This window comes from Mastigoproctus giganteus, chromosome 7 (assembly GCF_048544385.1).
Source record: "Mastigoproctus giganteus isolate SK-2022 chromosome 7, ASM4854438v1, whole genome shotgun sequence".
Lineage (NCBI taxonomy): Eukaryota > Metazoa > Arthropoda > Arachnida > Uropygi > Thelyphonidae > Mastigoproctus > Mastigoproctus giganteus.
The window spans coordinates 188422116-188445316 of record NC_143581.1 but is presented as its reverse complement, the minus strand read 5'-3'; the positions used below and the strand labels follow the sequence as shown (position 1 = coordinate 188445316).

At 38.1% G+C, this 23201-nt stretch overlaps 1 protein-coding gene across 1 annotated transcript; it reads left to right on the top strand.

Annotated features, from left to right (window-relative positions):
• Positions 1–628: 628 nt before the first annotated feature.
• On the top strand, positions 629–22541 carry LOC150083478 (cytochrome P450 4V2-like). The gene is made up of 12 exons (XM_090378509.1): positions 629–848; positions 7545–7657; positions 8299–8384; positions 8511–8701; positions 18001–18070; positions 18216–18342; positions 18527–18724; positions 18846–19019; positions 20062–20128; positions 20319–20498; positions 22038–22197; positions 22406–22541. The coding sequence occupies exons 1-12, from the start codon at positions 629–631 to the stop codon at positions 22539–22541; spliced, it is 1722 nt and encodes a 573-aa protein (XP_090234635.1).
• Positions 22542–23201: the final 660 nt, after the last annotated feature.

Sequence of the window (23201 nt, the reverse complement as noted above, 5' to 3'; positions counted from 1 at the left end):
CTATCTAGATCTGGAAAATAATGCATTGCCTACGTTGTAGCATCACGTCGGGGAAGTGGGAAGTTCCATACTTGTATTAGTTGGACTGGACAGCCCACAGCCCTGACCTCAATCCTATACAGAACCTCTGAGATGAAACGGATCGTCGGGTGCGTGTGATGATGAGAATTCTCTCTCTCAAAAAAAAAAAAAAAAAAAAAAAAAAAACAGCTGAACTGTTTGCCGTTTTAAAGGCTGAATGATGGAAAATATCGGAGGAAATTTCCGAAAAACTGGTGGAGAGCGATCTACGAAGACTTCAGGCTGCCATAAAGGCTTAAGGCTTCATCACACTTTAATAGTCTTGCAAATTAAGGTTATTTACAGGCATGCAGTTGTCTGGGCATTAATGTAACTCTATGTTATGAGATAATATAGTGTACAAGTTAGCAATATTCTTGCTTTTATGTTTATCGCATGAGTTTTTTTCCCGATACAACCATGCCACTGATTCGCCAACAAGACATAAATCATCTCAAATCAAAGCCGTTCCGATATCTGATCATGTGAGAAGGGCGTTCTTAGCACACACACCCCAGTTTTCGTATCAGCTTTCTTGGAAGAAGTGCACGTTCACGGTTGTTGAGTGATGTACCTGTCTTATTTTTTGCCTTCTGTGATGTGGGAGTGGGGATGGTATTTTCTTTTGCCTTTAATGGTGGCGCCGTGTATTTATGTGATCAGAAATAAAGTCAAACAACTATCGCAAGTGTCAAGGCTCCCCGGGCTTAAAGTCAGAAGTCTACTTCTGGGCCACGTGCCCTTGCTCTATAGTAGTTTTAAAGCTGAAGATGTTAATCCAAATACCAGTAAGTATGCTCGGTATAATTATTTGCAATAATCGTTGCGCGTGGCGTTTATTTTAACGCACATCTTTCTTTCAGATCTAAGTGAACATTAAGATCAAATTCTGCGGTAAAAACTTGCATTAAGATTGTACCGGTACACGCAGAGCACTGTTAAAATATGTACCATACATTGATTATTATTGTTGACTTCGTAAAGATGGATGGAAGTTGAACATAGCAGCCATTGCGCTAATAAATCTCACTCCAATAACAAGATGGAATTTAAGTTATAGTTATTGGGTCTTTTCGCTAGTTGTGATGGAGCGTTATCTTCAAGACACTTTGGGTTCAAAGTCCTCTCTTATTAAATGGTTGATACTTTTATCTCACAACAGATAAAGCTGAGAAGGCGCATACAAATACTTTTGGAGAGGCCAACATTTTCTCTCTGGGTACTCTCTTTTTTAATAAACTCATTTTAACAATCAAGGAGTAAACTCATTCATACGTGTTATAGATCTGTGACATCACCTTTTAATATTAGTGATAAAGGAAAGTTGGAAACTGTATCATCTCGATGATTTTATATGCACGTGGTTACAGCACAGCACAGCGGAGCGAAAAGTAAAGATAATGAAAAACGAAAGATATTTTTTAATACTAATTAAACACCTATATCCTAAAAAAATTATATTTTCGCTGGTTTGTATAATCCCCTCATGCCTGAGTTACCTGTGAATTCCTACGGGATTTTGGGGATTTAGAGAAACCGACTAACTCAGCCACGTTGTGAAATAACCGCATTAAAGATCCTCCCATCACTGATGGGACTCGAACTCATGGGACGCGATCCTACCAACTGTGCTACCCATGAGGGTCCCCTTTTAAGGAGTTGTCCCACACAGATCTCATCTTCGGTTAATCGCAAGTGAGAACATCACGGTGAACTGTTCATAAACACTCCTTGAGTATAGATTAGAAAATTAACTTTCAAAGATAGAAAGCAGAATATAAAGTTAGATACCAGAAAGTCCTTACAACCAACCAACATAAAGAAATCTATGCATGAACGAAGAACATGAGTACAATTAACCCAGAAACAAAAAAACAACAGGATCGAAAATAGAAATCGCAATCGCGCCAAATAAATCGCTGTCGGATTGGGCACACCAATGGCTCATGTCCCAAAAACAGCAGAAATAAGAACAGGCTGCAAACACCCCTATCTCAAGTCCACCGAAAGTAATTTCAAAGAAAACCCCTCTATAATGGTACACCATACTGCTGAACAAATGGACACAGCAGAAGAAACACAACAAGAAGAAGAATTCTTTCTAGAAATATTTGCCGAGGATGATATGGACACTGAAAAGCCATATTTCCCTAAAAGAGACAAATCATGGACAGAAAAATATAAAACGACAACGACAAAACAACCAGAAAACTCATCTAAATCAAAACAAGTACTTTTATCATGGAACTGTCGTGGTTTCATTAATAATATTGATGATGTCCGAGATTTAATTTATCAATATCACCCGACATATTTCTGCTTACAAGAAACATACCTAAAACCTGATGATACAATCTTAATAAACAACTACACTATACTTAGACGAGATCGAATAAATAATTCTAATGCCACGGACAAATAGCATCCTTGTCGATTCAAACAGTCCACCAACAAACCACTCTTGAGGCAGTAGCAGTACGTATAGCAACAAGTGTTTAATAACAATAGTATCAATATATTTACCCCCGAACCAAGAAATAAGTTAATAAAGACTTAGAAGAACTGATAGATCAACTATCCCCCTCCTTACCGTATAGTGTTAGATGTCAGACGGCCTCGGGGTTTCCCTACCATCTCTGATTGTATACTTTGTTCATGTGACACAGAACTCTGTGGAGGCTAGAGATTTAAAACTGTATGGGTAGTGGAACGTCGTGTAGGGTTATGTATCGTTGTATCTCTGACCATTTAGCTAGTGGGGCCCACACGGGAAGGCAGGTGAGACACCCAGTAGCTTTTATAAGTACTCTGGCAGACCATGCTACCTAGTTTCTGAATATTTCAGTTGGGGTTGATTTAAGGCCAAAAGAAGTTTAGATTTGTATGGTAGTTAAATTTGGACGCTGATTTTGGTTTAGTTCGAATAAAATACTGATTTTATTAAAACGGGACACCAAATAGAAAAAGTAATAAACTCCAAAAATCAAATCCTCCCTAATAGTCAAAAACATACGTATGTCCACCTTCTAACAGGAACTAGCACAACAATAGATCTTACTTTATGCTCCCAAGTATTATAGTAGTAGTAGAAGTGGCATGTGATGCAAGAAAGCAAGTGTATGAGTTTATGCAGCATCAGCCAAAAAAAAAAAAAAAAAACCACACCATTCCCTCCAAATGTCTGTCCAGTTCCTCCTTAAATTTATTCAACCTATCAACTTCCACAACGACAGATGAAAGTTTGTTCCAGCAATTAACCACCCGCTGGCTAAAGGCCAATTTCCGCACATCTATTCTACATCTGTCTTTTCTTAATTTGAATTTATGCCCCCTTAGGTTCGTAATCTGAACAAATGGAAGGATCCCATCAGAATTCAGCGTGCTCAATACAATCAAGGCCTTATACACCTCAATCAGATCACCACGCAGGTGCGCAGTCTCCAGCCACTGCAATTTGCAGAACTTAAGCCTCTCTTGGTAAGAGGATCCCATCATTACCCTCACCAATCTTGTTGCCCTTCTCTGTACACGCTCAAGCAAATCTACATCCTTCCTAAAATGAGGCCTCCAGACCTGTACGCAGTACTCAAGGCGTGGCCAGAACCATTGCTTTATACAAAGGGACAATCACCTCCTTCTCCCTGCTAGCAAAATTCCTGTATATCATTAACAAGATCCTATGACCTGCCCTGGCAGCCTGTCTGCATTGCTCAGAAAACTTCATATCTGCCTGCACAATTACTCCCAGGTCTTTTTCATTTTCTACCACCTTAAGTGTAGTACCACACAGTTGGTACGTTTCTCTGGGGTTACTTCTACCCATATGCAATACTTTGCATTTGTCAAGGTTAAACTTCAGTTGCCACTTCTTAGCCCATCTGCCCAAATTATCTAGTTCCTGTTGCAGTAGCACACTGCCATTACTGTCATTAACAACCCTGCCAACCTTTGTATCATCTGAAAACTTCGACATTAAGCCTGATATACCTTCATCAGTATCATTTATAAATACAGAAAACAACAATGGACCCAACACTGAACCCTGAGGGACTCCACTAATAACATTAGTCCACGAAGAGCAGCACCCATTGATTACCACCCTCTGTCTTCTCCCACTTAACCATCCTTTTATCCATTGTAGCAACTTACCCTTAATACCATTCTGCTCCAATTTGTACAATAGTCTTCCATGAGCAAAAGTGTCAAAAGCTTTCCTGAAATCCAAATATATTATATTAAAATTATTTTGTGCATCCAGTTCCTTTGTAACCACATCATAATATCCTATCAAATTTGTCAGACAAGACTTTCCCTTAACAAATCCATGCTGTGTCTGAATTATTGCTGCCGTCTTGTCTAGATGATCTTGCAATGCATCTTTAACCAGTCACTCCATTATTTTACCCGGAACAGAAGTTAAACTAACTGGTCTGTAATTATTCGTGTCACCTTTCGATCCCCCTTTGTGCATTGGGGATACATTTGCACATCTCCAGTCCGTGGGAACCTCCCCTGAGTCAAAGGATGCTCTCATAATTATGGCTAAGGGTTTGCTTAGTTGTCTTGCCGCCTCCTTTAATATAACTGGATAGATCCCATCCACCCCAGGTGCTTTTCTTATGTTTTAACTTCAACAATTTCTCTCCACTTTGCTCTCAGTTATTACAAAATCATTAAGTATCCTGCTACAATTTAATAACCTTCTGCCATTTTCAAACCTTAATAACTTCTCACGCGTGAATGTAGATGCAAAATACTCATTCAGTTTGTTTGCTATCTGAGCAGGATCATCAACAGTCGAACCATCGATGTCAAGTGGACTAATCAGATTCATCCCCTTCCTTTTAGAGTTTATATAAGTAAAGAAATCCTTGCTGTTTTTCTTAGCATCCTTTGCCAAGGATTTCTCGTAATCTGCCTTCGCCTGCCTAACCTCCTTTGTGACCTGATTACAGACTAGCTTATATCTGCCACAGGCTTCTGTGTCACCTGATAATTTATATATATGCATCATATGCATTTTTCTTCTCTGTCACGAGTCTCATTAGTTCATTTGATTTAGAATGGACAGTTCATGAAGATTCATTACACAGCGACCACTACCCCATTATTGTCACTCTAATAAAAGACACCCCATGTCAATCCAGACGAAAACTCAAATAGAAGCTTGACAAAGCAGACTGGGAAAAATACAAAATTCTAGCAGTAATCGAACAACAGAAAGTTCGACAACTAACCATTGACCAAACAGTACAATATGTAACGGACCAAATTAACCAAGCTGCAGAACAATCAATACCAAAAACGTCCACCAAACTTCCTCTATTTCCAAAGCCAAGGTTTACAATGAGAAATGTTCTCAAGCGAAAGCAGACAAAAACAGAGCATGGAATATTTTTCCCAAAAATCCTACCACAGATAGACAATCTAATACATTTAAAAAATGACAGCATGAACAAGATATGTCAAACGGGCATGTGAGAAAGTCTCCTGGATACGTTTTTCCCCAACCACAAATAGAACTACAAATACTAAAACAGTTTGGGATAAAATAAGAAAAATGAACAATAGATACCAAACTTTAATACGTCCAATCATTAATTGGCAAGGGAAAGGTAGAGCTATGAACCAGAAGACATAGTGAATGCTTTAGGTGAAACTTTCCTCAAAATATCTGCCATCCACAGAAGTTCCAGAAATATAAAACTCATCAAGAAAAATACAATTTAAATTTCTCCACAAAATGTCTTGAACAATATAACCATCCACTAACCATAACAGAACTCCATAATGAGGCATATCACAAACAAAACAAAGTGCAGAAGGTCCAGATGGCATCGATTATATGATGATAAAGAAACTCGGTGAAGAACCACTACAATCTCTTCTTTCATACAACAGAATTTATAAGGAGTACGAGTTTCCTAATATGTGGCATCATGCGATTGTCCGCGCTTTCCAAAAACTGGGAAAACATCCTACTAATCTGAAAGACTATCGTTCAAAAATACTCAACGGCTACTCATCCTTTAATAAAGCTAATCAGAACAGAGTTGTTTCGTCTCAGAGAGCATCAGCAAAAGGTTCTTTCTGCTGCATCCCAGGCCATACTGGAATATGCTAATATAACTAGCAAAACGAAACCAAATTATAATTTTCTGCTGGGTTCCAGAACAGGTTGGAATAGACGGTTCAAATAACCAACCTTACTGTAACACTACATATCGTGCCCTTAGTGGTGCCACTGAAGTCCACTGAGATTTTTTAAAAGATTCCCAATATTGTACACCTTATAAACGAAAAACGCCTTTTTAATACTCAAATTCCAGTAACATCACTTCATCCACTTGGTCACCAGGTGGTATTGGTCCAGTTTTCACACGGTGGGAATGGATACCGCAAGGTTTCCCTACTGAGACTAAAAGGAGGCCTCATGCACTTGAACAACCCAGTAGCACGTGGATTTGACGATTCTAATTTAAAAAAAAATAGACAGTGCTCTCTTTGAAGAAAGTGCTGAAAGCAAATTGCAATTTCATCCTATTGCTGTAGGCTCTAACTTAAAATTTCCTCCCTGTTCTTACTTTCCCTCAATCCTGTTTTAATTATTTCTTCAGATTTCATATCGCAATTCAGTAAACAGCCAGTCCCAGAGTCTCATAATTACAGGGCACCATCGCATCTGAAAACAAACCACGGTAATTAGTGGAAATAAAAATTTTAGTGTTTGAAGTGAGCAGGAAACCTTGATGAGGAAATTAGAATGGTGCATCGCTGGCAACAGCATTTTTCAATTTATTGTCAGATCAGTTCAGTAATTAGCTGTTGGAGTCATAAGCACTTTTGGAATCCTTTCAGACAACCAAACATCCACATTTTAATATGAAAACGTATTATGGTGCTCTATTTGTTTTTCGTATCTTTCTGGGCCAACTAATTCCAATGGACCTAAAGCGAAATTTCCTCCATTTTAAGAAATGCAGTAATTGGACATATTTCGGCCTATAAGAACTTACTTCTTAGGTTTAAATTTCTGAGTAAAGTTTGTTTTATTCATTATAAGGCGATTCTGAGGCTCAAAAGGTGCGGACCCTGCGAGCTCTTCTAAGTTTATTATAAATATTTTGAAAAATAAGAATTTTGAACTTCAACCTTTTATAAATTTATAACCAATCTGCGAAGGAACATTTAGAGGCTAACTGTATTTTTTATTATCAGTATGCTAAATTTAAATTATGATTTTAAATTATAGTTGTATTTCTAAATTGCAAACATAAATTAAAAACGAAGAGAAACATTTAAAAATTACAACGTGGAAGCAAATGCAGTTTTTATTGAACAGTTCCAAAAAGCATTGTTGATGGTCGAATTACTGAGCGATTCAAACAAAAGAAAGTTGTTAAATATTGTAATTACGAAATTCTAAGTATAATCTGTGAAACCACAATACTTTGCATATTTATTAATTTTTTTTTCTATTTCAGTCATTTTACAGGTACTCGATGGACTGTCTGTCCTGTATAACGCTGATAAAGTATACTGGTTCCGAATTGGTCCTGAGCCTGTGGTAGCTATCTACAAGCCCGAAACTACGGAGGTATGTGATTTCAACAGAGACTGAAAATAAGAAAGTTTTACTGGATCATGAGAATATGAAAGGAATACTTAAGTCAGTGCTTTCCAAACTGATGAACGATATAAGTGTCCACAATTCAATACCCCCAAAAAATTTTGTAATTTTTCGACATCCACCCTTTTTTTTTCTCCTTAACTTTCTAATTATGGTAAATGAACGATACGCAACTTCCTTTGTTTCGGGCTAAAAACAGGTCTAGAGGGTAGACGTGCGATACTACGCACAAACATTATCAAGATCACTCTGAAGTCAATTATTAGCTTTCAGAGAGAAAGAATGTGTGGAAGGCACACCTACTGCCCCTATGAAGCAAGAGAAGAAATGTATTGCTCAATATCTATATTTAATCAGTGAATTACATCAATACATGCAGTGAAAGGAAATGAGAGTGAAAACAACGTTGATGGTGCTAGAATTTAGGGACAACCTTTTGGTACACGATGCTACACCACTTTGGAAAGCTCTGACTTGATATTGTTGGGGTTTAGCATTTAAGCGCGTTTGAGGCCTCTTTTATTTCACTTTTTTTTGAATTAGTATTTATTTTCTTTCCCATATTTTTTAACTAAAGGTTTTTGATAATATTTTCATATATTTCTTAGGCTGTCCTGAGCAGTAACACCATCTTGGACAAAGGGTATTTCTATCGACTTTTACACCCATGGCTAGGGACTGGACTCCTAACCAGGTGAAAAAGTAATTTGTTTCATTTGTAGAAATTCAAATCCATTTCACCCCTGTGTTAGTGAATATCCCTAAAATCCTACAGAATATTAAAAATATCGGCATTAATAATAGGCTAATGTACTTGCAGTACCGGTGACAAGTGGCGGACAAGAAGGAAACTGTTGACCCCATCGTTTCACTTCAGGATTCTTGAGGACTTTCTTCATGTGTTCAATGATCAGTCGATGGTATTTGCAAAGAAGCTAAAGGCAGTAACAGAAAAGAAATACGTCGATATTGTACCGATGGTCACTATGTGTACTCTGGATGTGATATGTGGTAAGTTAATTTGTAAAACTGAATGTGGGCTTCGTTAATCTCAGTTAAAGTTACAACTTTCACGGACACGAATAGGACATACGTATCTGACTCGCCTCCAACTGCTCACAGGAGAGAATCCTCCTCAGTGTTCACACTGTTGAGCACATTTAACAGTGAAACATTTCTTGATTCTTGATTCACTGCCCTCACTATCAACAGGACAGACAATAAATATTCCACTTTTCAATTTTCCTTCAGATAGTTTGGCAACGTTGTATTTGCTTTTAGGGGTCTTGAGGGTTCAATAGTTTATATAGATTGTTTTACCAGTCCTGTTTTGATATCGAGTGGTAAAAGTAATACTTGGAACCATATTTTCATTGCGTTGCATGCATCTGGACGCAGCTCAATTCGGGGAGACCATTCCCTTCTCCAGAAGCGCTTATCAACTACTGGGCTGTTTCAGAAGCAGAAAAGCACAAGGATATTAGTTAAACCACCTTGCAAACTCAGAAGGATTTCCAGTATCTTGAAGTCGACACACAAACATCTCATTTATACTGGTCATACTCTATCTTCTCTAACGCATGTCTTTTCGCTTCTTTAATATCAATAGAGTGAGTAATAAAAATCGATGGGTGAATATTCCCATTTTGAACAACATAGTATACGAAAAGATACCACTTATTTGTGTTATTGTAGTAGTAGTATGGGCATGTGATGCAAAAAAAGGAAGTGTATGAGCTTATGCAGCATCAGCCAAAAAAAAAAAAAAAAAAAAAATACAAAACAGTCCCCTCAAAATATTTGTCCAGTTCCTCCTTAAATTTATTTAACCTATCAACTTCCACAACGACAAATGGAAGTTTGTTCCAGCAATTAACCACCCGCTGGCTAAAGGCAAATTCCCACACATCTATTCTACATCTGTCCTTCCTCCATTTCAATTTATGCCCCCTTAGGTTCGTAATCTGAACAAGTGGAATGATCCCATCAGAATTCAGCGTGCTCAACCCATTCAATGCCTTATAAACCTCAATGAGATCACCAAGCAGGTGCCTACTCACCAGGCGCTGTAATTTTCAGAACTTAAGCCTTTCTTGGTAAGAGCACGCCTTTGTTCCCTTCACCAATCTTGTTGCCCTTCTCTGTACACGCTCAAGCAAATCTACATCCTTCTTAAAATGAGGCCTCCAGACATGTACGCAATACTGAAGGCGTGGCCTGACCATTGCCTTATACAGAGGGACAATCACCTCCCTTTCCTTGCTAGCAAAATTCCTATATATCATTGACAAAACCCCATGACCTGCCCTGGCAGCCTGTCTGCATTGCTCAGAAAACTTCATATCTGACTGCACAATTACTCCCAGATCTCTTCAATTTTCTACCAGCTTAAGTGTAGTACCACACAGTTCGTACGTTTCTCTGGGGTTACTTTTACCCATATGTAGTTCTTTGCATTTGTCAATGTTAAACTTCAGTTGCCACTTCTCAGCCCATTTGCCCAAATTTTCTAGATCCTATTGCAGTAACACACTGCAATTACTGTCATTAACAACCCTGTCAACCTTTGTATTATCTGCAAATTTCGACATTAAGCCTCTGTGGGACTCCACTAATAACATTAGTCCACGAAGAGGAGCACCCATTGATTACCACCCTCTGTCTTCTCCCACTTAACCATCCTTTTATCCATTGTAGCAACTTACCCTTAATACCATTCTGCTCCAATTTGTACAGTAGTATTGCATGCGCAACAGCGTTCCTGAAATCCAAATATATGATATCAAAATTATTTTTTGCATCCAGTTCCTTTGTAACCACATCATAATATCCTACCAAATTTGTCAGACAAGACTTTCCCTTAACAAACCCATGCTGTGTCTGAATTATTGCTGCAGCCTTGTCTAGATGATCCTGCAATGCATCTTTAACCAGTGACTCCATTATTTTACCCGGAACAGAAGTTAAACTAACTGGTCTGTAATTACTCGTGTCACCCTTCGATCCTCCTTTGTGAATTGGGGATACATTTGCACATCTTTAGTTCTTGGGGACTTCCCCTGAGTCCAAGAATGCTCTCATAATTATGGCTAAGGGTTTGCTTAGTTGCTTTGCCGCCTCCTTTAATATAACTGGATAGATCCCATCCGCCCCAGGTGCCTTTCTTATGTTTAACTTCAACAATTTCTCCTCCACTTTGCTCTCAGTTATTACAAAATCATTAAGCACACTGCTACAATTTGATAACCTTCTTCCATTTTCAAACCTTAATAATTCCTCACGTGTGAATGTAGATGCAATATACTCATTCAGTTTGTTTGCTATCTGAGCAGGATCATCAACAGTCGAACCATCGATGTCAAGTGGACCAATCATATTCATCCCCTTCCTTTTAGAGTTTATATAAGTAAAGAAATCCTTGCTGTTTTTCTTAGCATCTTTTGCCAAGGATTTCTCGTAATCTGCCTTCGCCTGCCGAACCTCCTTTGTGACCTGATTACAGACTAGCTTATATCTGCCATGGTCTTCTGAGTCGCTTGATGATTTATATACATCCCATGCATTTTTCTTCTCTGTCACGAGTCTCATTAGTTCATTTGACAACCATTTAGGCCTAAACCTTGAACAATATTTCTTAATAGGTATGAAACTTTTAGTAACATCCACGATTAATTCCTTGAATTCTTCCCACTTAGAATTTTCTGTTGGTAACATCATCAGTTGGTCCCACTATATAGAATTTAAAAACTTTCTGAGACCACTGTACTCACCTTTACGGAAGCAAAAACCCTTTCCTTTACCCCTGATAGTAATTAAATCTTTAAGTAAATCCCACACAAGCACACTGTGATCACTGCCACCTAGTGGTTCCTTTTTTCTGCAAATTCTTAATGACTAATAGTAATTTCTTCCTAAATGCCAGTCATGTGAAAAGATTAGATTACTGTATAAAAACGTGCATAATTGGCATGTCTTTCTGTATGTGGAGTTACAGAAAGACATACATGGATTCAGAAGATTTCACTGTTTTAGACATAACGCCAGAAATTCTGCAATGAATTTGGTTAGACTCATGTCCTTTGTTAAGCCATCCAGCATTTTTCTCTGGAAGGTGGATTGGAAGTTTCATCATGTAGCACCACAGCAACAGAGGATGTTACGTTGGGATACACTGCGGCTTTGAGACCGTCAGACTTAAACTTTGATACAAAAGTAGCTGTCATCATGTTCGTTTGGGGGTTCTCTCCATATTTCAGATATTGTAAAAGGCATACAAGTAAGACCACCAGGTGTCCATCACTCTAATGTTGATCTTTAACTTCTTCAGCAGAAATGAGGTACCTACCCACAACTTGTCATGATCACCCATAGACATTTCTAAACAGGCTTCACACGCTCTGAAAGATATGGTGCCACTAACAAACATTCCTTGGCTTGTTAGCCACAGCATATTTCAAAAAAACAAACCAATGAATAGAATATTACTATAATACGAATTTCTACCAAAATAAAAACCCTGCATGGAAAAGATGCCGGTTAGATTCAGTACACAAAATACAAGAAACAGTTAGATGTAAACAAATATTTTTTACTACATGTTTGTATTTTTCAAGATGTTATTAAAGATATTAATTACATGAAATAGTGGAAAATGTTTATCGGCTAAGTTTGCCACTTATAGTAGATATTTTTATGCTAATCTGTTTAGCATCATGTTTATTTGATAATTACAAAGTCCAATCGGACTTTGTAATTTAGAACCAGCCTCAATGATGTAACCCAATATCCTTGTAATTCTAAATTTATCTCGTTAAACTCAAGGAACAGTTCTTATCAGATGAAACTTTAGTCTATAAAATGTTTTGATATCGCTTTTATTGTTTATTGACCTTGCTTCTGGGTTACTTAATATTCCTGCTTGGAACATGATTTTCATTGAAATTTCGTACTGTCTGCTTATTAAGCAGGATGAGTACAGATGTTGCAGAATTGTGATCCACCCGATAGCTGAGCGATATGTTTTTAACTTGTAATAGTAAGCCCACACCTTCTCTGGCCTCGGGTGCAAAGCGAATTGTGAACAGGGGACTTATCTGTGAGATCTTTCTAGAGCGACTAGTATTTCATTTTAAGTCACTACATTTTCAAAAACTGTTTATTTGATAGGAGCTCTTGTACCAAAATGTTCTTGTAGAAAGAGCAAAAAAGAAAAACCACCTTCCTTTATATTTTTCTTTCTTAACTACTAAACCTTACTAATCTCGGCTTGGTCGAAAATTTATCTGCCAAGGGCCAAAAGGAGAAAATATGCAGCACAATGCGCTTCCACCTTTACAGCCGACAAGCTCTTGGCCAGAGACTGAAACTCATCATGACATTTCGCAATCCAAGAGGTTTGAAACACATTCACCAGCAACAGATTTTCCTGTCAAATTTGGATGAGGTTTTTGTGAATTTCTAATATTGCAATCACTTTCAGACCAACCTTCCTGTATTGTTATATATCTTGACATAGTGAGCTAATCCGTTAGGCCACTGAAAGCTTAACTGTTAATTCATTCCAATCCAATCAAACGAACCTCTCAAAAAATTATATCCCTTCTTCATCCAGAAATTCCTGGAGAGTAATGAAGGATCTCCGAGGACTGTGAAGAAACTGCATCCAGGAGACCTACTTTTAGAAACTTTAAACCTCAGACCTTCGGAGAAACTCCTACAATTTACAAATTTCGCTGGGATACCAGTGAAAGTGTCTCCCCATGCAACTCTAAATACATTTAAAGGTGCGATATCTAGATGGGATCTGTTGAAGGTGACGGAGGAAAAAATAACTCAAAATCTTCAGGAGCAAAATGTTATTGTAGAAAAAAGAATAATAATTAAAAAAGACAATAAACTTACACTTACCAGGAATATTATCCTTACGGTTAATTCCCCAAACCTATTCCGGCATATAACTCTGCTAGAATAATCATATTAGAACGGCTAAACGTCATCCAGCACAATGCTCCGAGGATAGCCCTGGGAGCTTTCAAGTCGTCTCCAGTCCAAATCCTTTACACTGAAGCACATGATCAGCCATTATAGCATCGCAGTAAAGCATTGCTGTCTCACTATGATGCTAAGATCCGAAATCCCATCCTAGTTGGAAGTATCTGTATAAAACCAGGGGGGGGGGGAGTTCTGGAAAGAATCTTCAACCGACTTTCAACGTGAAACAGCTCCATGCAAACAATAAACGAAACCATGTGCCCATTGTGTTGAAGTGAGCAAAGACCAGTCCTCTGAATTATAAAGGGATTACCCGATACCCTTTATTCAGATGCTATGTTGATTTCTTGCCAATATATGGCCCCGAGTGCCAAGCGAGTAACTATAGCGATTCTTCAGCGATTTGAAAGCGATTTTCTTAAAAGAACGATTGATTCTAGTTGACATTATTTTTATAATTTTCGAAGTTATCTACTTTTGCTCTTCTAAAGTAAAGAAGTTAGCGTACTTAACAGAAAAGAAAGCCACCTTTCTTTTTGTATAAAAGACTGACCTACTAATGCACTAACAACCTTATCGCTTGGTCACTGGTAACACCGCTTCTGCCTCCACGTGGCCGAGGCTGGAAACCTGGGAGAAGAAATCCACTCTCCCAGGGCTAAAAGGAGCAACGATGGACAACACAAAACAGTCTAACTATGGATCCCTTGATCCAGATCCAAATAGACACGACGATCATGATAATTTGAATGCATCCCATGACAAGAGACAAAAAAAGGGACAGATTGTTCTGCTCCTATATTTTTAATATTACATTCCTCCACAGACCAACCATTGAGTAAGTTCTGCCCATTTTTGATTCAAAAATGTCTCGAAAATGTGGCTGGCCCTCCAAAAATGGTTTGGCGACTAAGATCTAGAGATTTATTAGTGGAGATGAATGAACACAAATATGCTAAAAAAAAAACTCTTGAAAATATGTACCTTTGATGGAATTCCCACAAAGGTTATCCCACATGCCACCCTGAACTCCTCTAAAGGAGTAATATCAGAATGGGATCTCCTAAATGTATCAGAGGATGAACTTGTCCGTGAATTAAGCAACAAAATGTAGTCCATGCAAAAAGAATTGTTATCAAAAAAGATAGAGAACCTGTCCCTACTCAGACAGTCATACTGACCTTTAAATCACCAAATCTCCCCACAATTATAAAAGCTGAACACCTCAGATGCCATTTTCGAACGTACATTCCCAATCCAGCCCTGTGCTTTAAGTGCCAAAAAATCGGTCATTCGCAAACTGTGTGCAGAGATGTAATGATTTGTGCTTCCTGCGGTTCAAAAGAACACACACATACGGTCTGTAAAAATGCAACCCAGAACTGTCCTAATGGCCATCGTGATCATTCTGCCTTCTCTAAGGACTGCATCCAATGGAAACGAGAGAAGGATATTCAGAAATATAAGATAGAGAACAAAGTGTCATATCAAGAGGAAAGAAACACTTTGCAATTCCTACTAAATCATCTACGTACTCGTCAGTTACTCAATGACTACGCTCAATATGCTCAATATCAACTCAGAGTGACTGCTCAGTCCCAAAAAAAAAGAAACATGGGCACATTATGCTTCCGCCATAAACAGATTCACAGATACTTCTACAATATGGAAAAAAATCAAAAGAATTAATACAGCCGTCCTACATTCGTATAATCTGCCTCTGACCATGGTTGAATGTAGTGCGCTTGCACGAGTGAAGAACAGTGCTCCAGGCCCTGATGGAATTTATTACACCATGGTATGTCACTTAAGTGAGGAATCGTTAACTGTCCTCTTACAACTGTATAACAGAATTTTCTTAGAGGAGTATTACCCTGCTAGCTGGTGCCATTCTTATGTGCTAGCCTTCCCGAAACCGGGGAAAGATCACGCAGATCCCAAAAATTAACGTCCTGTTTCTCTAACCAGTTGTCTGGGAAAATATTGGAAAAAATAGTTAACGCTAGACTGATATGGTTTTTAGAGACTCAAAACATTCTAAGTCCAAGTCAGCCTGGTTTCGGGAGAAAAAGATCTACGCTTGATCAACGCTACCAAAGCCGAAGCAAATATTCGGAATTCGTTCCACAGAAATGAACACCTAGTCATGATATGTGTTGACATCGAAAAAGCCTTTGATACAAATTGGTGATATGGAATTCTTCAGGACTTGCATAAATCTGGACTTCAGGGTCATCTCCCGAAATATATTAAGAACTTTCTAGGCAATAGATCCTTTCAGGTCCGATTCCATTCTTCATTATCTCGAGCGTGTGTACAAGAAGAGGGAGTTCCACCGGGCTCAGTGCTGAGCGCCACACTCTTTGCCATCAGGATCGACTCTACAACCAAGTGTACACCTGACATAATTGATGCATTCATGTACACTGATGATCTTACCATGTCATGTCGTTCTCAAAATATGAGACTTTTTTGAAAGACAAATACAAGGCACCGTTAACAAAATAGTCTCTTGAGCATAAAAACAATGGATATCGGCTTTCTAAACCAAAAACAACTGCGGTACACTTCTGTCGCAAACGTTCTTTACATCCTGATCCAGATCTTTGGTTAGATTCTCATCACATTACTTTCCAGCCTAGTATTAGATTTCTTGGTTTAATACTTGATAAAAAAAATTAAACTTTCTAGAACATATAAAACATATACGTACAAGTTGTCTTAGAAAACTAAATCTTCTCAGAGTAATTTATTCTATGCCATGGGATGCAGATCGTTACGTGTTGTTACATCTATATCGCTCACTTAACAGATCCCAGTTAGATTATGGGTCTCCTGCATACTCAGCCAGGCCAAGTGTACTGAAATGGCTTGATCCTGTACACCCTTGAGCACTACGAGTTGCGCTGGGGGCTTTTCGCACACCACCAATTTTAAGCCTCTATGCCGAAGTCTAGGAACCACCGTTGCACCTTAGGAGAGAAGTTCTACTGCTAAATCTAAATTATGCAGCCAAAATCAGCAGTCTTCCACATTATCCCAGTGGCAATGCCTCTTCATGCCAAAATGGAGTGATCTCTATCAAACTAAACGGCGGTTCAAAAAACCATTTGGCATTAAGCTTCAAGCTTTGATCACAATCTGAGGCCTCAAGTTTACTAACACACTTCAGGATACCAGCATCGAAACCCAGCCATGGCAAATGCCTCCGGTACATTTTGGGAACAATTATTAGAACTTCATGGACAGCTAATAATATTTTGTTGTATCCCCGGACATGTTGGAATCCCAGGAAACGAACAGGCAGGCCTAGCTGCTAAAATTACTACAAATGTGTTGCCACCTAATCTCAGGACTCCTTATATTGTCCATAAGTTCTTTATCAAGCAGACGTATAAAGTGCATTATAGCCTAAGATGCTGATGCACCAACAAATCCAACAACAACTGCCAATATATACTGATGGGTTCAAATCTCAATCAACCGTTGGAGCAGCAGCAGTGTTTCCTTCTGCTATCATTTCAGCTTCCCTTCCATATAAGTATATCAACTCTTCAGCAGAACTACATGGAATAAAATTATCTCTAGAAAATCTGAATCTTTACCCATCTCCAAAATATCCAATTTACACCGAATCTCTCAGCTCAATTAGAGCAACGGAAAATCCCTCATATACGAATCATCCTGCTTTAAACCAAATCAGGAGGTTTCTATTGCGAATTGAACATCGTCAACAATTAGTGAACTTTTGTTTGGATTCCAGCACATTCAGGGATAAAGGCCAACGAACTGGTGGATATATGTGCTAAAATCCGTCAACTTTAGATTTGACTTCTATCCATATTCCAGTCTCTGACTATGATTCCATCATAGAAGCAGCATGCCTTGCACAGTAGAAAGAGCTATGGCACACCCACACCAATAATAAACTTTTCTAGGTGAAACAGGACCCGAAAAGGGAAGAATTGGTACTTGCACGGGAAAGAATAGAACACCTGCTCCACCTCTATCTATTCACAGGTGATGATCCTCCCCACTGTCCACACTGCCCAGCACGTCTAACAGCCAAACATTCTTATTGACTGTCCTCACTATGAACAGGACAGAACACCAATCCCGTTTCTGTGACTAATCTTCAAGAACCGGTATCACTAGAGCATATTATTTGGCAATCAGGCAAACATCAAAGAACTTTTCAGCTGTAGCCAGTGCAACTTATGCGCCACTGAACACCCATAAAACATACACACACCAACACCTTTCTGAGTTTGTTAATAAAGTTCCAAAATGCATCCTTTTTATTGTTTTTTTTTGTGTAGAAACTGCCATGGGTGTAAATATAGGAGCCCAGGAGAACAGCGACTCCGAATATGTAAAGGCAGTGTACGAGTAAGTGGAGCTTTGCAATTATTTTCATATTTTTTCTTTTATTATTAGAACAGTGTAGATAATACTGTCCAAGTACAAAATTAGAACATTTTAGTAAACTATATTGATTTTATCTTGCATTTATGTATTGCCAATCTTCCTTCAGGGCCGGGCAGATGTTTATGCATCGATTGACGAGGCCCTGGCTGTGGAATAGTTTCATGTGGAATTACTTGCCAGGAGGAAAGAAATATGGAAAGACTTTACGTGTGTTACATGATTTTACAAGGCAGGTAAGCTCTCTTGAGTTTCCTCTTTCATAAACATTAGTCTTTTGGTTGTACACCATAGAGATTCTTGCCAGATTATTGACAATTAAATGGTGAAATATCATTGGTTTCTCTTTATGACATTTTCATAATGTGTTACGTTGGTTTGAACTTTGCTGATTGGGACAGTTTTTCGACGTTTTCTTAGGTTATAGGGGAAAAGAAGAAGGCATTGCTAGACAGAATAAAAGCGGGTGAAAAGTTACCTGACAGTACCATTGACACCCCGATTGGAATTTTGAAAAAGAGACAAGCTTTTCTGGATCTTCTCTTGGAAAACCACGTACGTAATGGAGACCTTACCGAAGAAGATATTCGAGAGGAGGTGGATACGTTCATGTTCGAAGTACGTTAAATGCGATAATTTATCATTAATATTACTAATAAACACTTTCATTTGGATAGACCTTGAAGAAGTTAATTAAATTAGCATTTATTGATAATTTATATCTTGTTCTATGTTGCAGGGGCACGATACTACCGCAATGGGTATTAGTTGGGCTCTTTACAATATTGGGCTCCTACCTGAGGTGCAGAAGAAGGTGCAAGAGGAACTAGATGATATCTTTGGAGATGATGTAGAACGGCCGATCACATCCGATGATTTACGACAAATGAAATACTTGGAATGCGTGTTAAAAGTGCGTACAATTATTTGATATGTCAACTGGAAATCAATGCTAACTCTGTCTTATCCGACCTTTTTAACTGGGCTGAGTTAAACAAACTTAACATTTTTTCCCTCTAAAACAACGATGGTTTCAAGAATCCAGACTACCTATTATTAAGGTCAAGGGACAATCAGTTCCTTTTGCTGCCACTACTGAATACCTTGGATTAAAAATTGATAGCGGGCTTACCTTTTTACCTCATATTTGTGACCTTGCAGAAAGAAATCAAAAGATTTTCCGGTATGTTTATTCGTATCTCTCGTCACGAGTGGGGTCTTACTGCTAAAACTTTAAGATTGGTCATTCCTATTATTCCTTATGGGGCGGGAGACTGGTTCCAACGTGTCAAGCTACTTACCTTTCAAAACAAACTTAATTTCATACAACGGCCTTTCCTTTTGTGTTTTTTATGCGTCTGTCGTACTCTTTCCACTCCTGCTCTTCAAGCTATTTCTGGTTTACAGAGGTCTTTCCTTGAATGCCCAGAAATGATTTTCCATAGAATTTGAGGATATAACTACTGACCCTGAGTCTTATCCTAAACCTGAGAAGGCTCATCGTTTTCAAATTTTAGAGTTTAGGTGATAAGAAAGCTCATCTTTTGATTCTAAGGGTACGGTCACTTTTCAATTATTTCTTATTTCTTCTTTCGTTGAGTCTGTTTTCAGCTGGTTAACATCTAGTCTTTTTATTGGTGATGTATTGAACGGACACGGTTCCATCAATCCCAGTTCAACCTGTCTGCTACTGACAGATGGTGATTGTCAGGATTATTCTCACGTACTTTTCAACTGTCCTGTCCATGATATCCTCATGAGTATTTTTAAATAAATGTTTTAAAAATATCTACTGCACAGTGTCAACAACACGCCCTATGTAATCAATTCTGATTATTTTATATTGGAATAGAAACTACTGGAATCGTGTGAGTTAATACCAGTTTTTCTCCTCTAATCTTTTTGAATGACATTTTGTTTGAGGTATTTACTAATGGTCTGTTTTAATGTTGCAGGAATCCCAACGATTATATCCTTCAGTACCTGTCATTGCCCGTCAGCTTTGTGAAGACACAGTGATAGGTAAGCGCCAGTATTGCCTTTCCTTTTTTTTCCTATTTTGCCTTTCCTTCTCCTCTTTCATCTTCTGTTTGTGTTTGTTTTAGAAATCACACAATGACATCTTGCTGAAAGATTTCATGGTGATACTGAAACACTCCTCTTCTTCTGACGGTGTCTATTGATAAAATAAAATAATCTGTCAATTTTCCAGGAGGGTACACCGTTCCAAAGGGCACCAACTGCTTGTTGCTTATCCTCGCTCTTCATCGTGATCCAGAAGTATTCAGCAATCCCGAAATATTTGATCCTGATCGCTTCCTTCCAGAAAACTGTGTGGGACGCAATCCTTATGCCTATGTCCCGTTTTCAGCAGGGCCAAGAAATTGTATTGGTGAGTAAGTTGTTCCATAAAGTCTATTAGGTATTATTTTTTAGGACGCAAATCATTTAAAACATCTGTTAATAATGCAATAAACAAGGCGAGGTGAAACATTTATTCTGACAACTCAACTTAAAATAAATTACAGTTTAATGTAATTTAGTTTTTTTAAATCCTTCTGCTTTTATTTCGCACTAATTAGTCGTACTATTTTGGATCAAATAAATAAATAAATTTCCCCTTATATGACTGACGCTAGAGGGGTTTATAACTTTACTGTAACTGTTCTATTGCAGCCAATGTACACCAACGCAAAAGTTAAAGGCTCATCGTGAATTTTTGTGATACGGATTGATCTCTCCATGTGCGTACCTCATATAGGTTGCCCAGAAGGATGGGTGACCTGAAAGAGCGCAAATGAATGGTTTCTACGATCTGCTAAGCTATTGGTTTTTGATGATTGGTTGAGGAGTTTCTTAAAGGAATGTGTACGCCAAGAACTCCAATATTCCTGTTCTTTTTACTGTTTTGTCCTTTAAAATAGATATATTATTTGTATGTGTATTTCTTGCTGGATGCTCCCGAACACGCGGTTAGTTTCCCCCCCCCCCCTTATTCTCTGAATATACAGGACTCAATTCTGGGAAAGCCAGTGATAGTTCTGTTGTTATGTTGTGTACTATCCACTTATCTACCAAGAAGCATTAATATCGAGGAGAGGAGCTCTCTAGTACCGCCCTGCCATCAGGAGGTGGACCTCTATTGCGAACACCTACGGTCCTTTACCCAAAAAGGACAAAATCCCGCATCATGGAAGGGCTCGGTCCAATAGATCTCAATCCAGGGATGCCTGCATTCCCACTTCTTTTGAGATGGGATTGAAGGCGCACAAGTAGGAAAGAACAAAAAGAAAAGACGTAAATAAACAGGAAAATGAATATTTATACAACTACAATTATTTCCCATATGAAGTAAGCTTGGTGCCAGCAAATTTAGAGGGACAATATCATAATAAAATTTTCATGGATTTATCATTTCAAGATCAGAAGGATCCGGTCGGTTTTCTTAGACCAACTGGAAGTCCTTCACTCTGTGACAGTAAAATATCTTATTTATGTTGTCTTTTAATTAAATAAACCCGCATCCCGGTGAGAGAATAAACCCTTATTTCCTCTAAACTCTGATTATATTCATGCCAACGAATTTGTTTGCAGTTCTATGTATTTGTTAAGCCTATTTGGGAATAATAATCATGGACCTAGTTTTCCGGTAATTTTAAAAGAGGTTAACTGCAGGATGTGGAAGCCTCCTCAGCAATTCATGCTGAGGGACATGGACCATAATCTGCCACGCTGGTCCAGTGCCGGTTGGCAGATCGACCGTATTTAGCAGTCAGGGGCTTGAACCCCTGTATATTCAAAGAGCGTGTGCTAACATTCTCTAATAATTTCAGAGAGAAGGGACCCCTCTCTGTCTAATTATTTCAGTTATAATTTTATTGAAATTTCAACGTGTTCATTATGCGAATTTGTTTTGTTTTTCTATTTCCAGGCCAGAAATTTGCAATGATGGAAGAGAAGACTGTTGTTTCTAACATCCTTCGTCGCTACAGCCTTCGCTCACTCGACCAAAGGGACAAAATACACGTGCTCATGGAACTAATTTTGAGGAATAATTCACCCTTACGAGTCAACTTCCAGGAAAGAATAAGGTGACACGTGGATCGAAAATAACGAAGAAGATAAATGTGCTACCGTATCTTGTACTGTTAGAATTATATCCATATTGCGAATTTGTAATGTAAATTTAAGAAATCTCCAAGAAGGGCATTGCTAATACTGAATTTGGAGAAGATTTCAATTTATTAATTGACAATGCATGTTTATAATGTAATTAATATTTTCAAATTTAGTTTGCAGCTTTTTTGCTCCTGTAAATATTGTACAGAACTACCCCCTGACGTTTATCTTAGATAAACGTGAAGGTGTGCATGACAAGACGTGCCTCGCGGACGTCTGGACACCAGTGGTGTTAGCTGTGATGGATAATCTTTGAACATTTCTGAACGAATAGTTTTATGGAGCTTTGGTTTTGAATGAATTTACAGGTGAAAGACAATTGCAGTTTGTTTTGTCGTTGTTCATTTATGGTACTTTAGGTCCATGAAACTAATCTCTCTCTTTCCTCCCTTAAACCGATTTTTGAACTTATCAAATGACGTGTTGAGAATGCCATTAGAATATAATTTCTAAAATAAAAATGCACTCTTACCCTTCTTCTTAAAATCGGTGTTGATCATTAAGATGAAGGCCCAAGTTGTTAAATAAAACAGGCCATAATATCACAATGTCCTTTAAGAGTCGGGAGAATATATTTTCTGAACTTGAAAGGTATAGAATTCAATATTGAAATCAGTTTTTAAAAATACGGAAGCAATCGCAATCTATTATCAACAATAGTATTTTAAATTAACACATTTAGACTTTGCATTCTAATTCAAAATGACCTTGTGTGTCTTCAGTCGGTTAATTCCGTCTGACATCTTGTCCTGAAAATCCATTCCCTTTGAAGATACACTCATGGGTAATGGGTTTACTTTAATATCTTCAGATTCTGTCCATATGCTAAGCTAATCATAGATTTTATTAAAGAAATTGACAGGCAATCAGTGTTGCAAGACATTCGACAGCCTTTACTGCGATTATGCATGTTTTT

Coding starts and splice junctions, on each gene's coding strand:
- LOC150083478 (XM_090378509.1), top strand. CDS start 629: ATGTACCTGTCTTATTTTTTGCCTTCTGTGATGTGGGAGTGGGGATGG. Junction 18,343..18,526: donor TACATGATTTTACAAGGCAG/GTAAGCTCTCTT, acceptor ACGTTTTCTTAG/GTTATAGGGGAAAAGAAGAA. Junction 22,198..22,405: donor AACTTCCAGGAAAGAATAAG/GTGACACGTGGA, acceptor TTTAGTTTGCAG/CTTTTTTGCTCCTGTAAATA.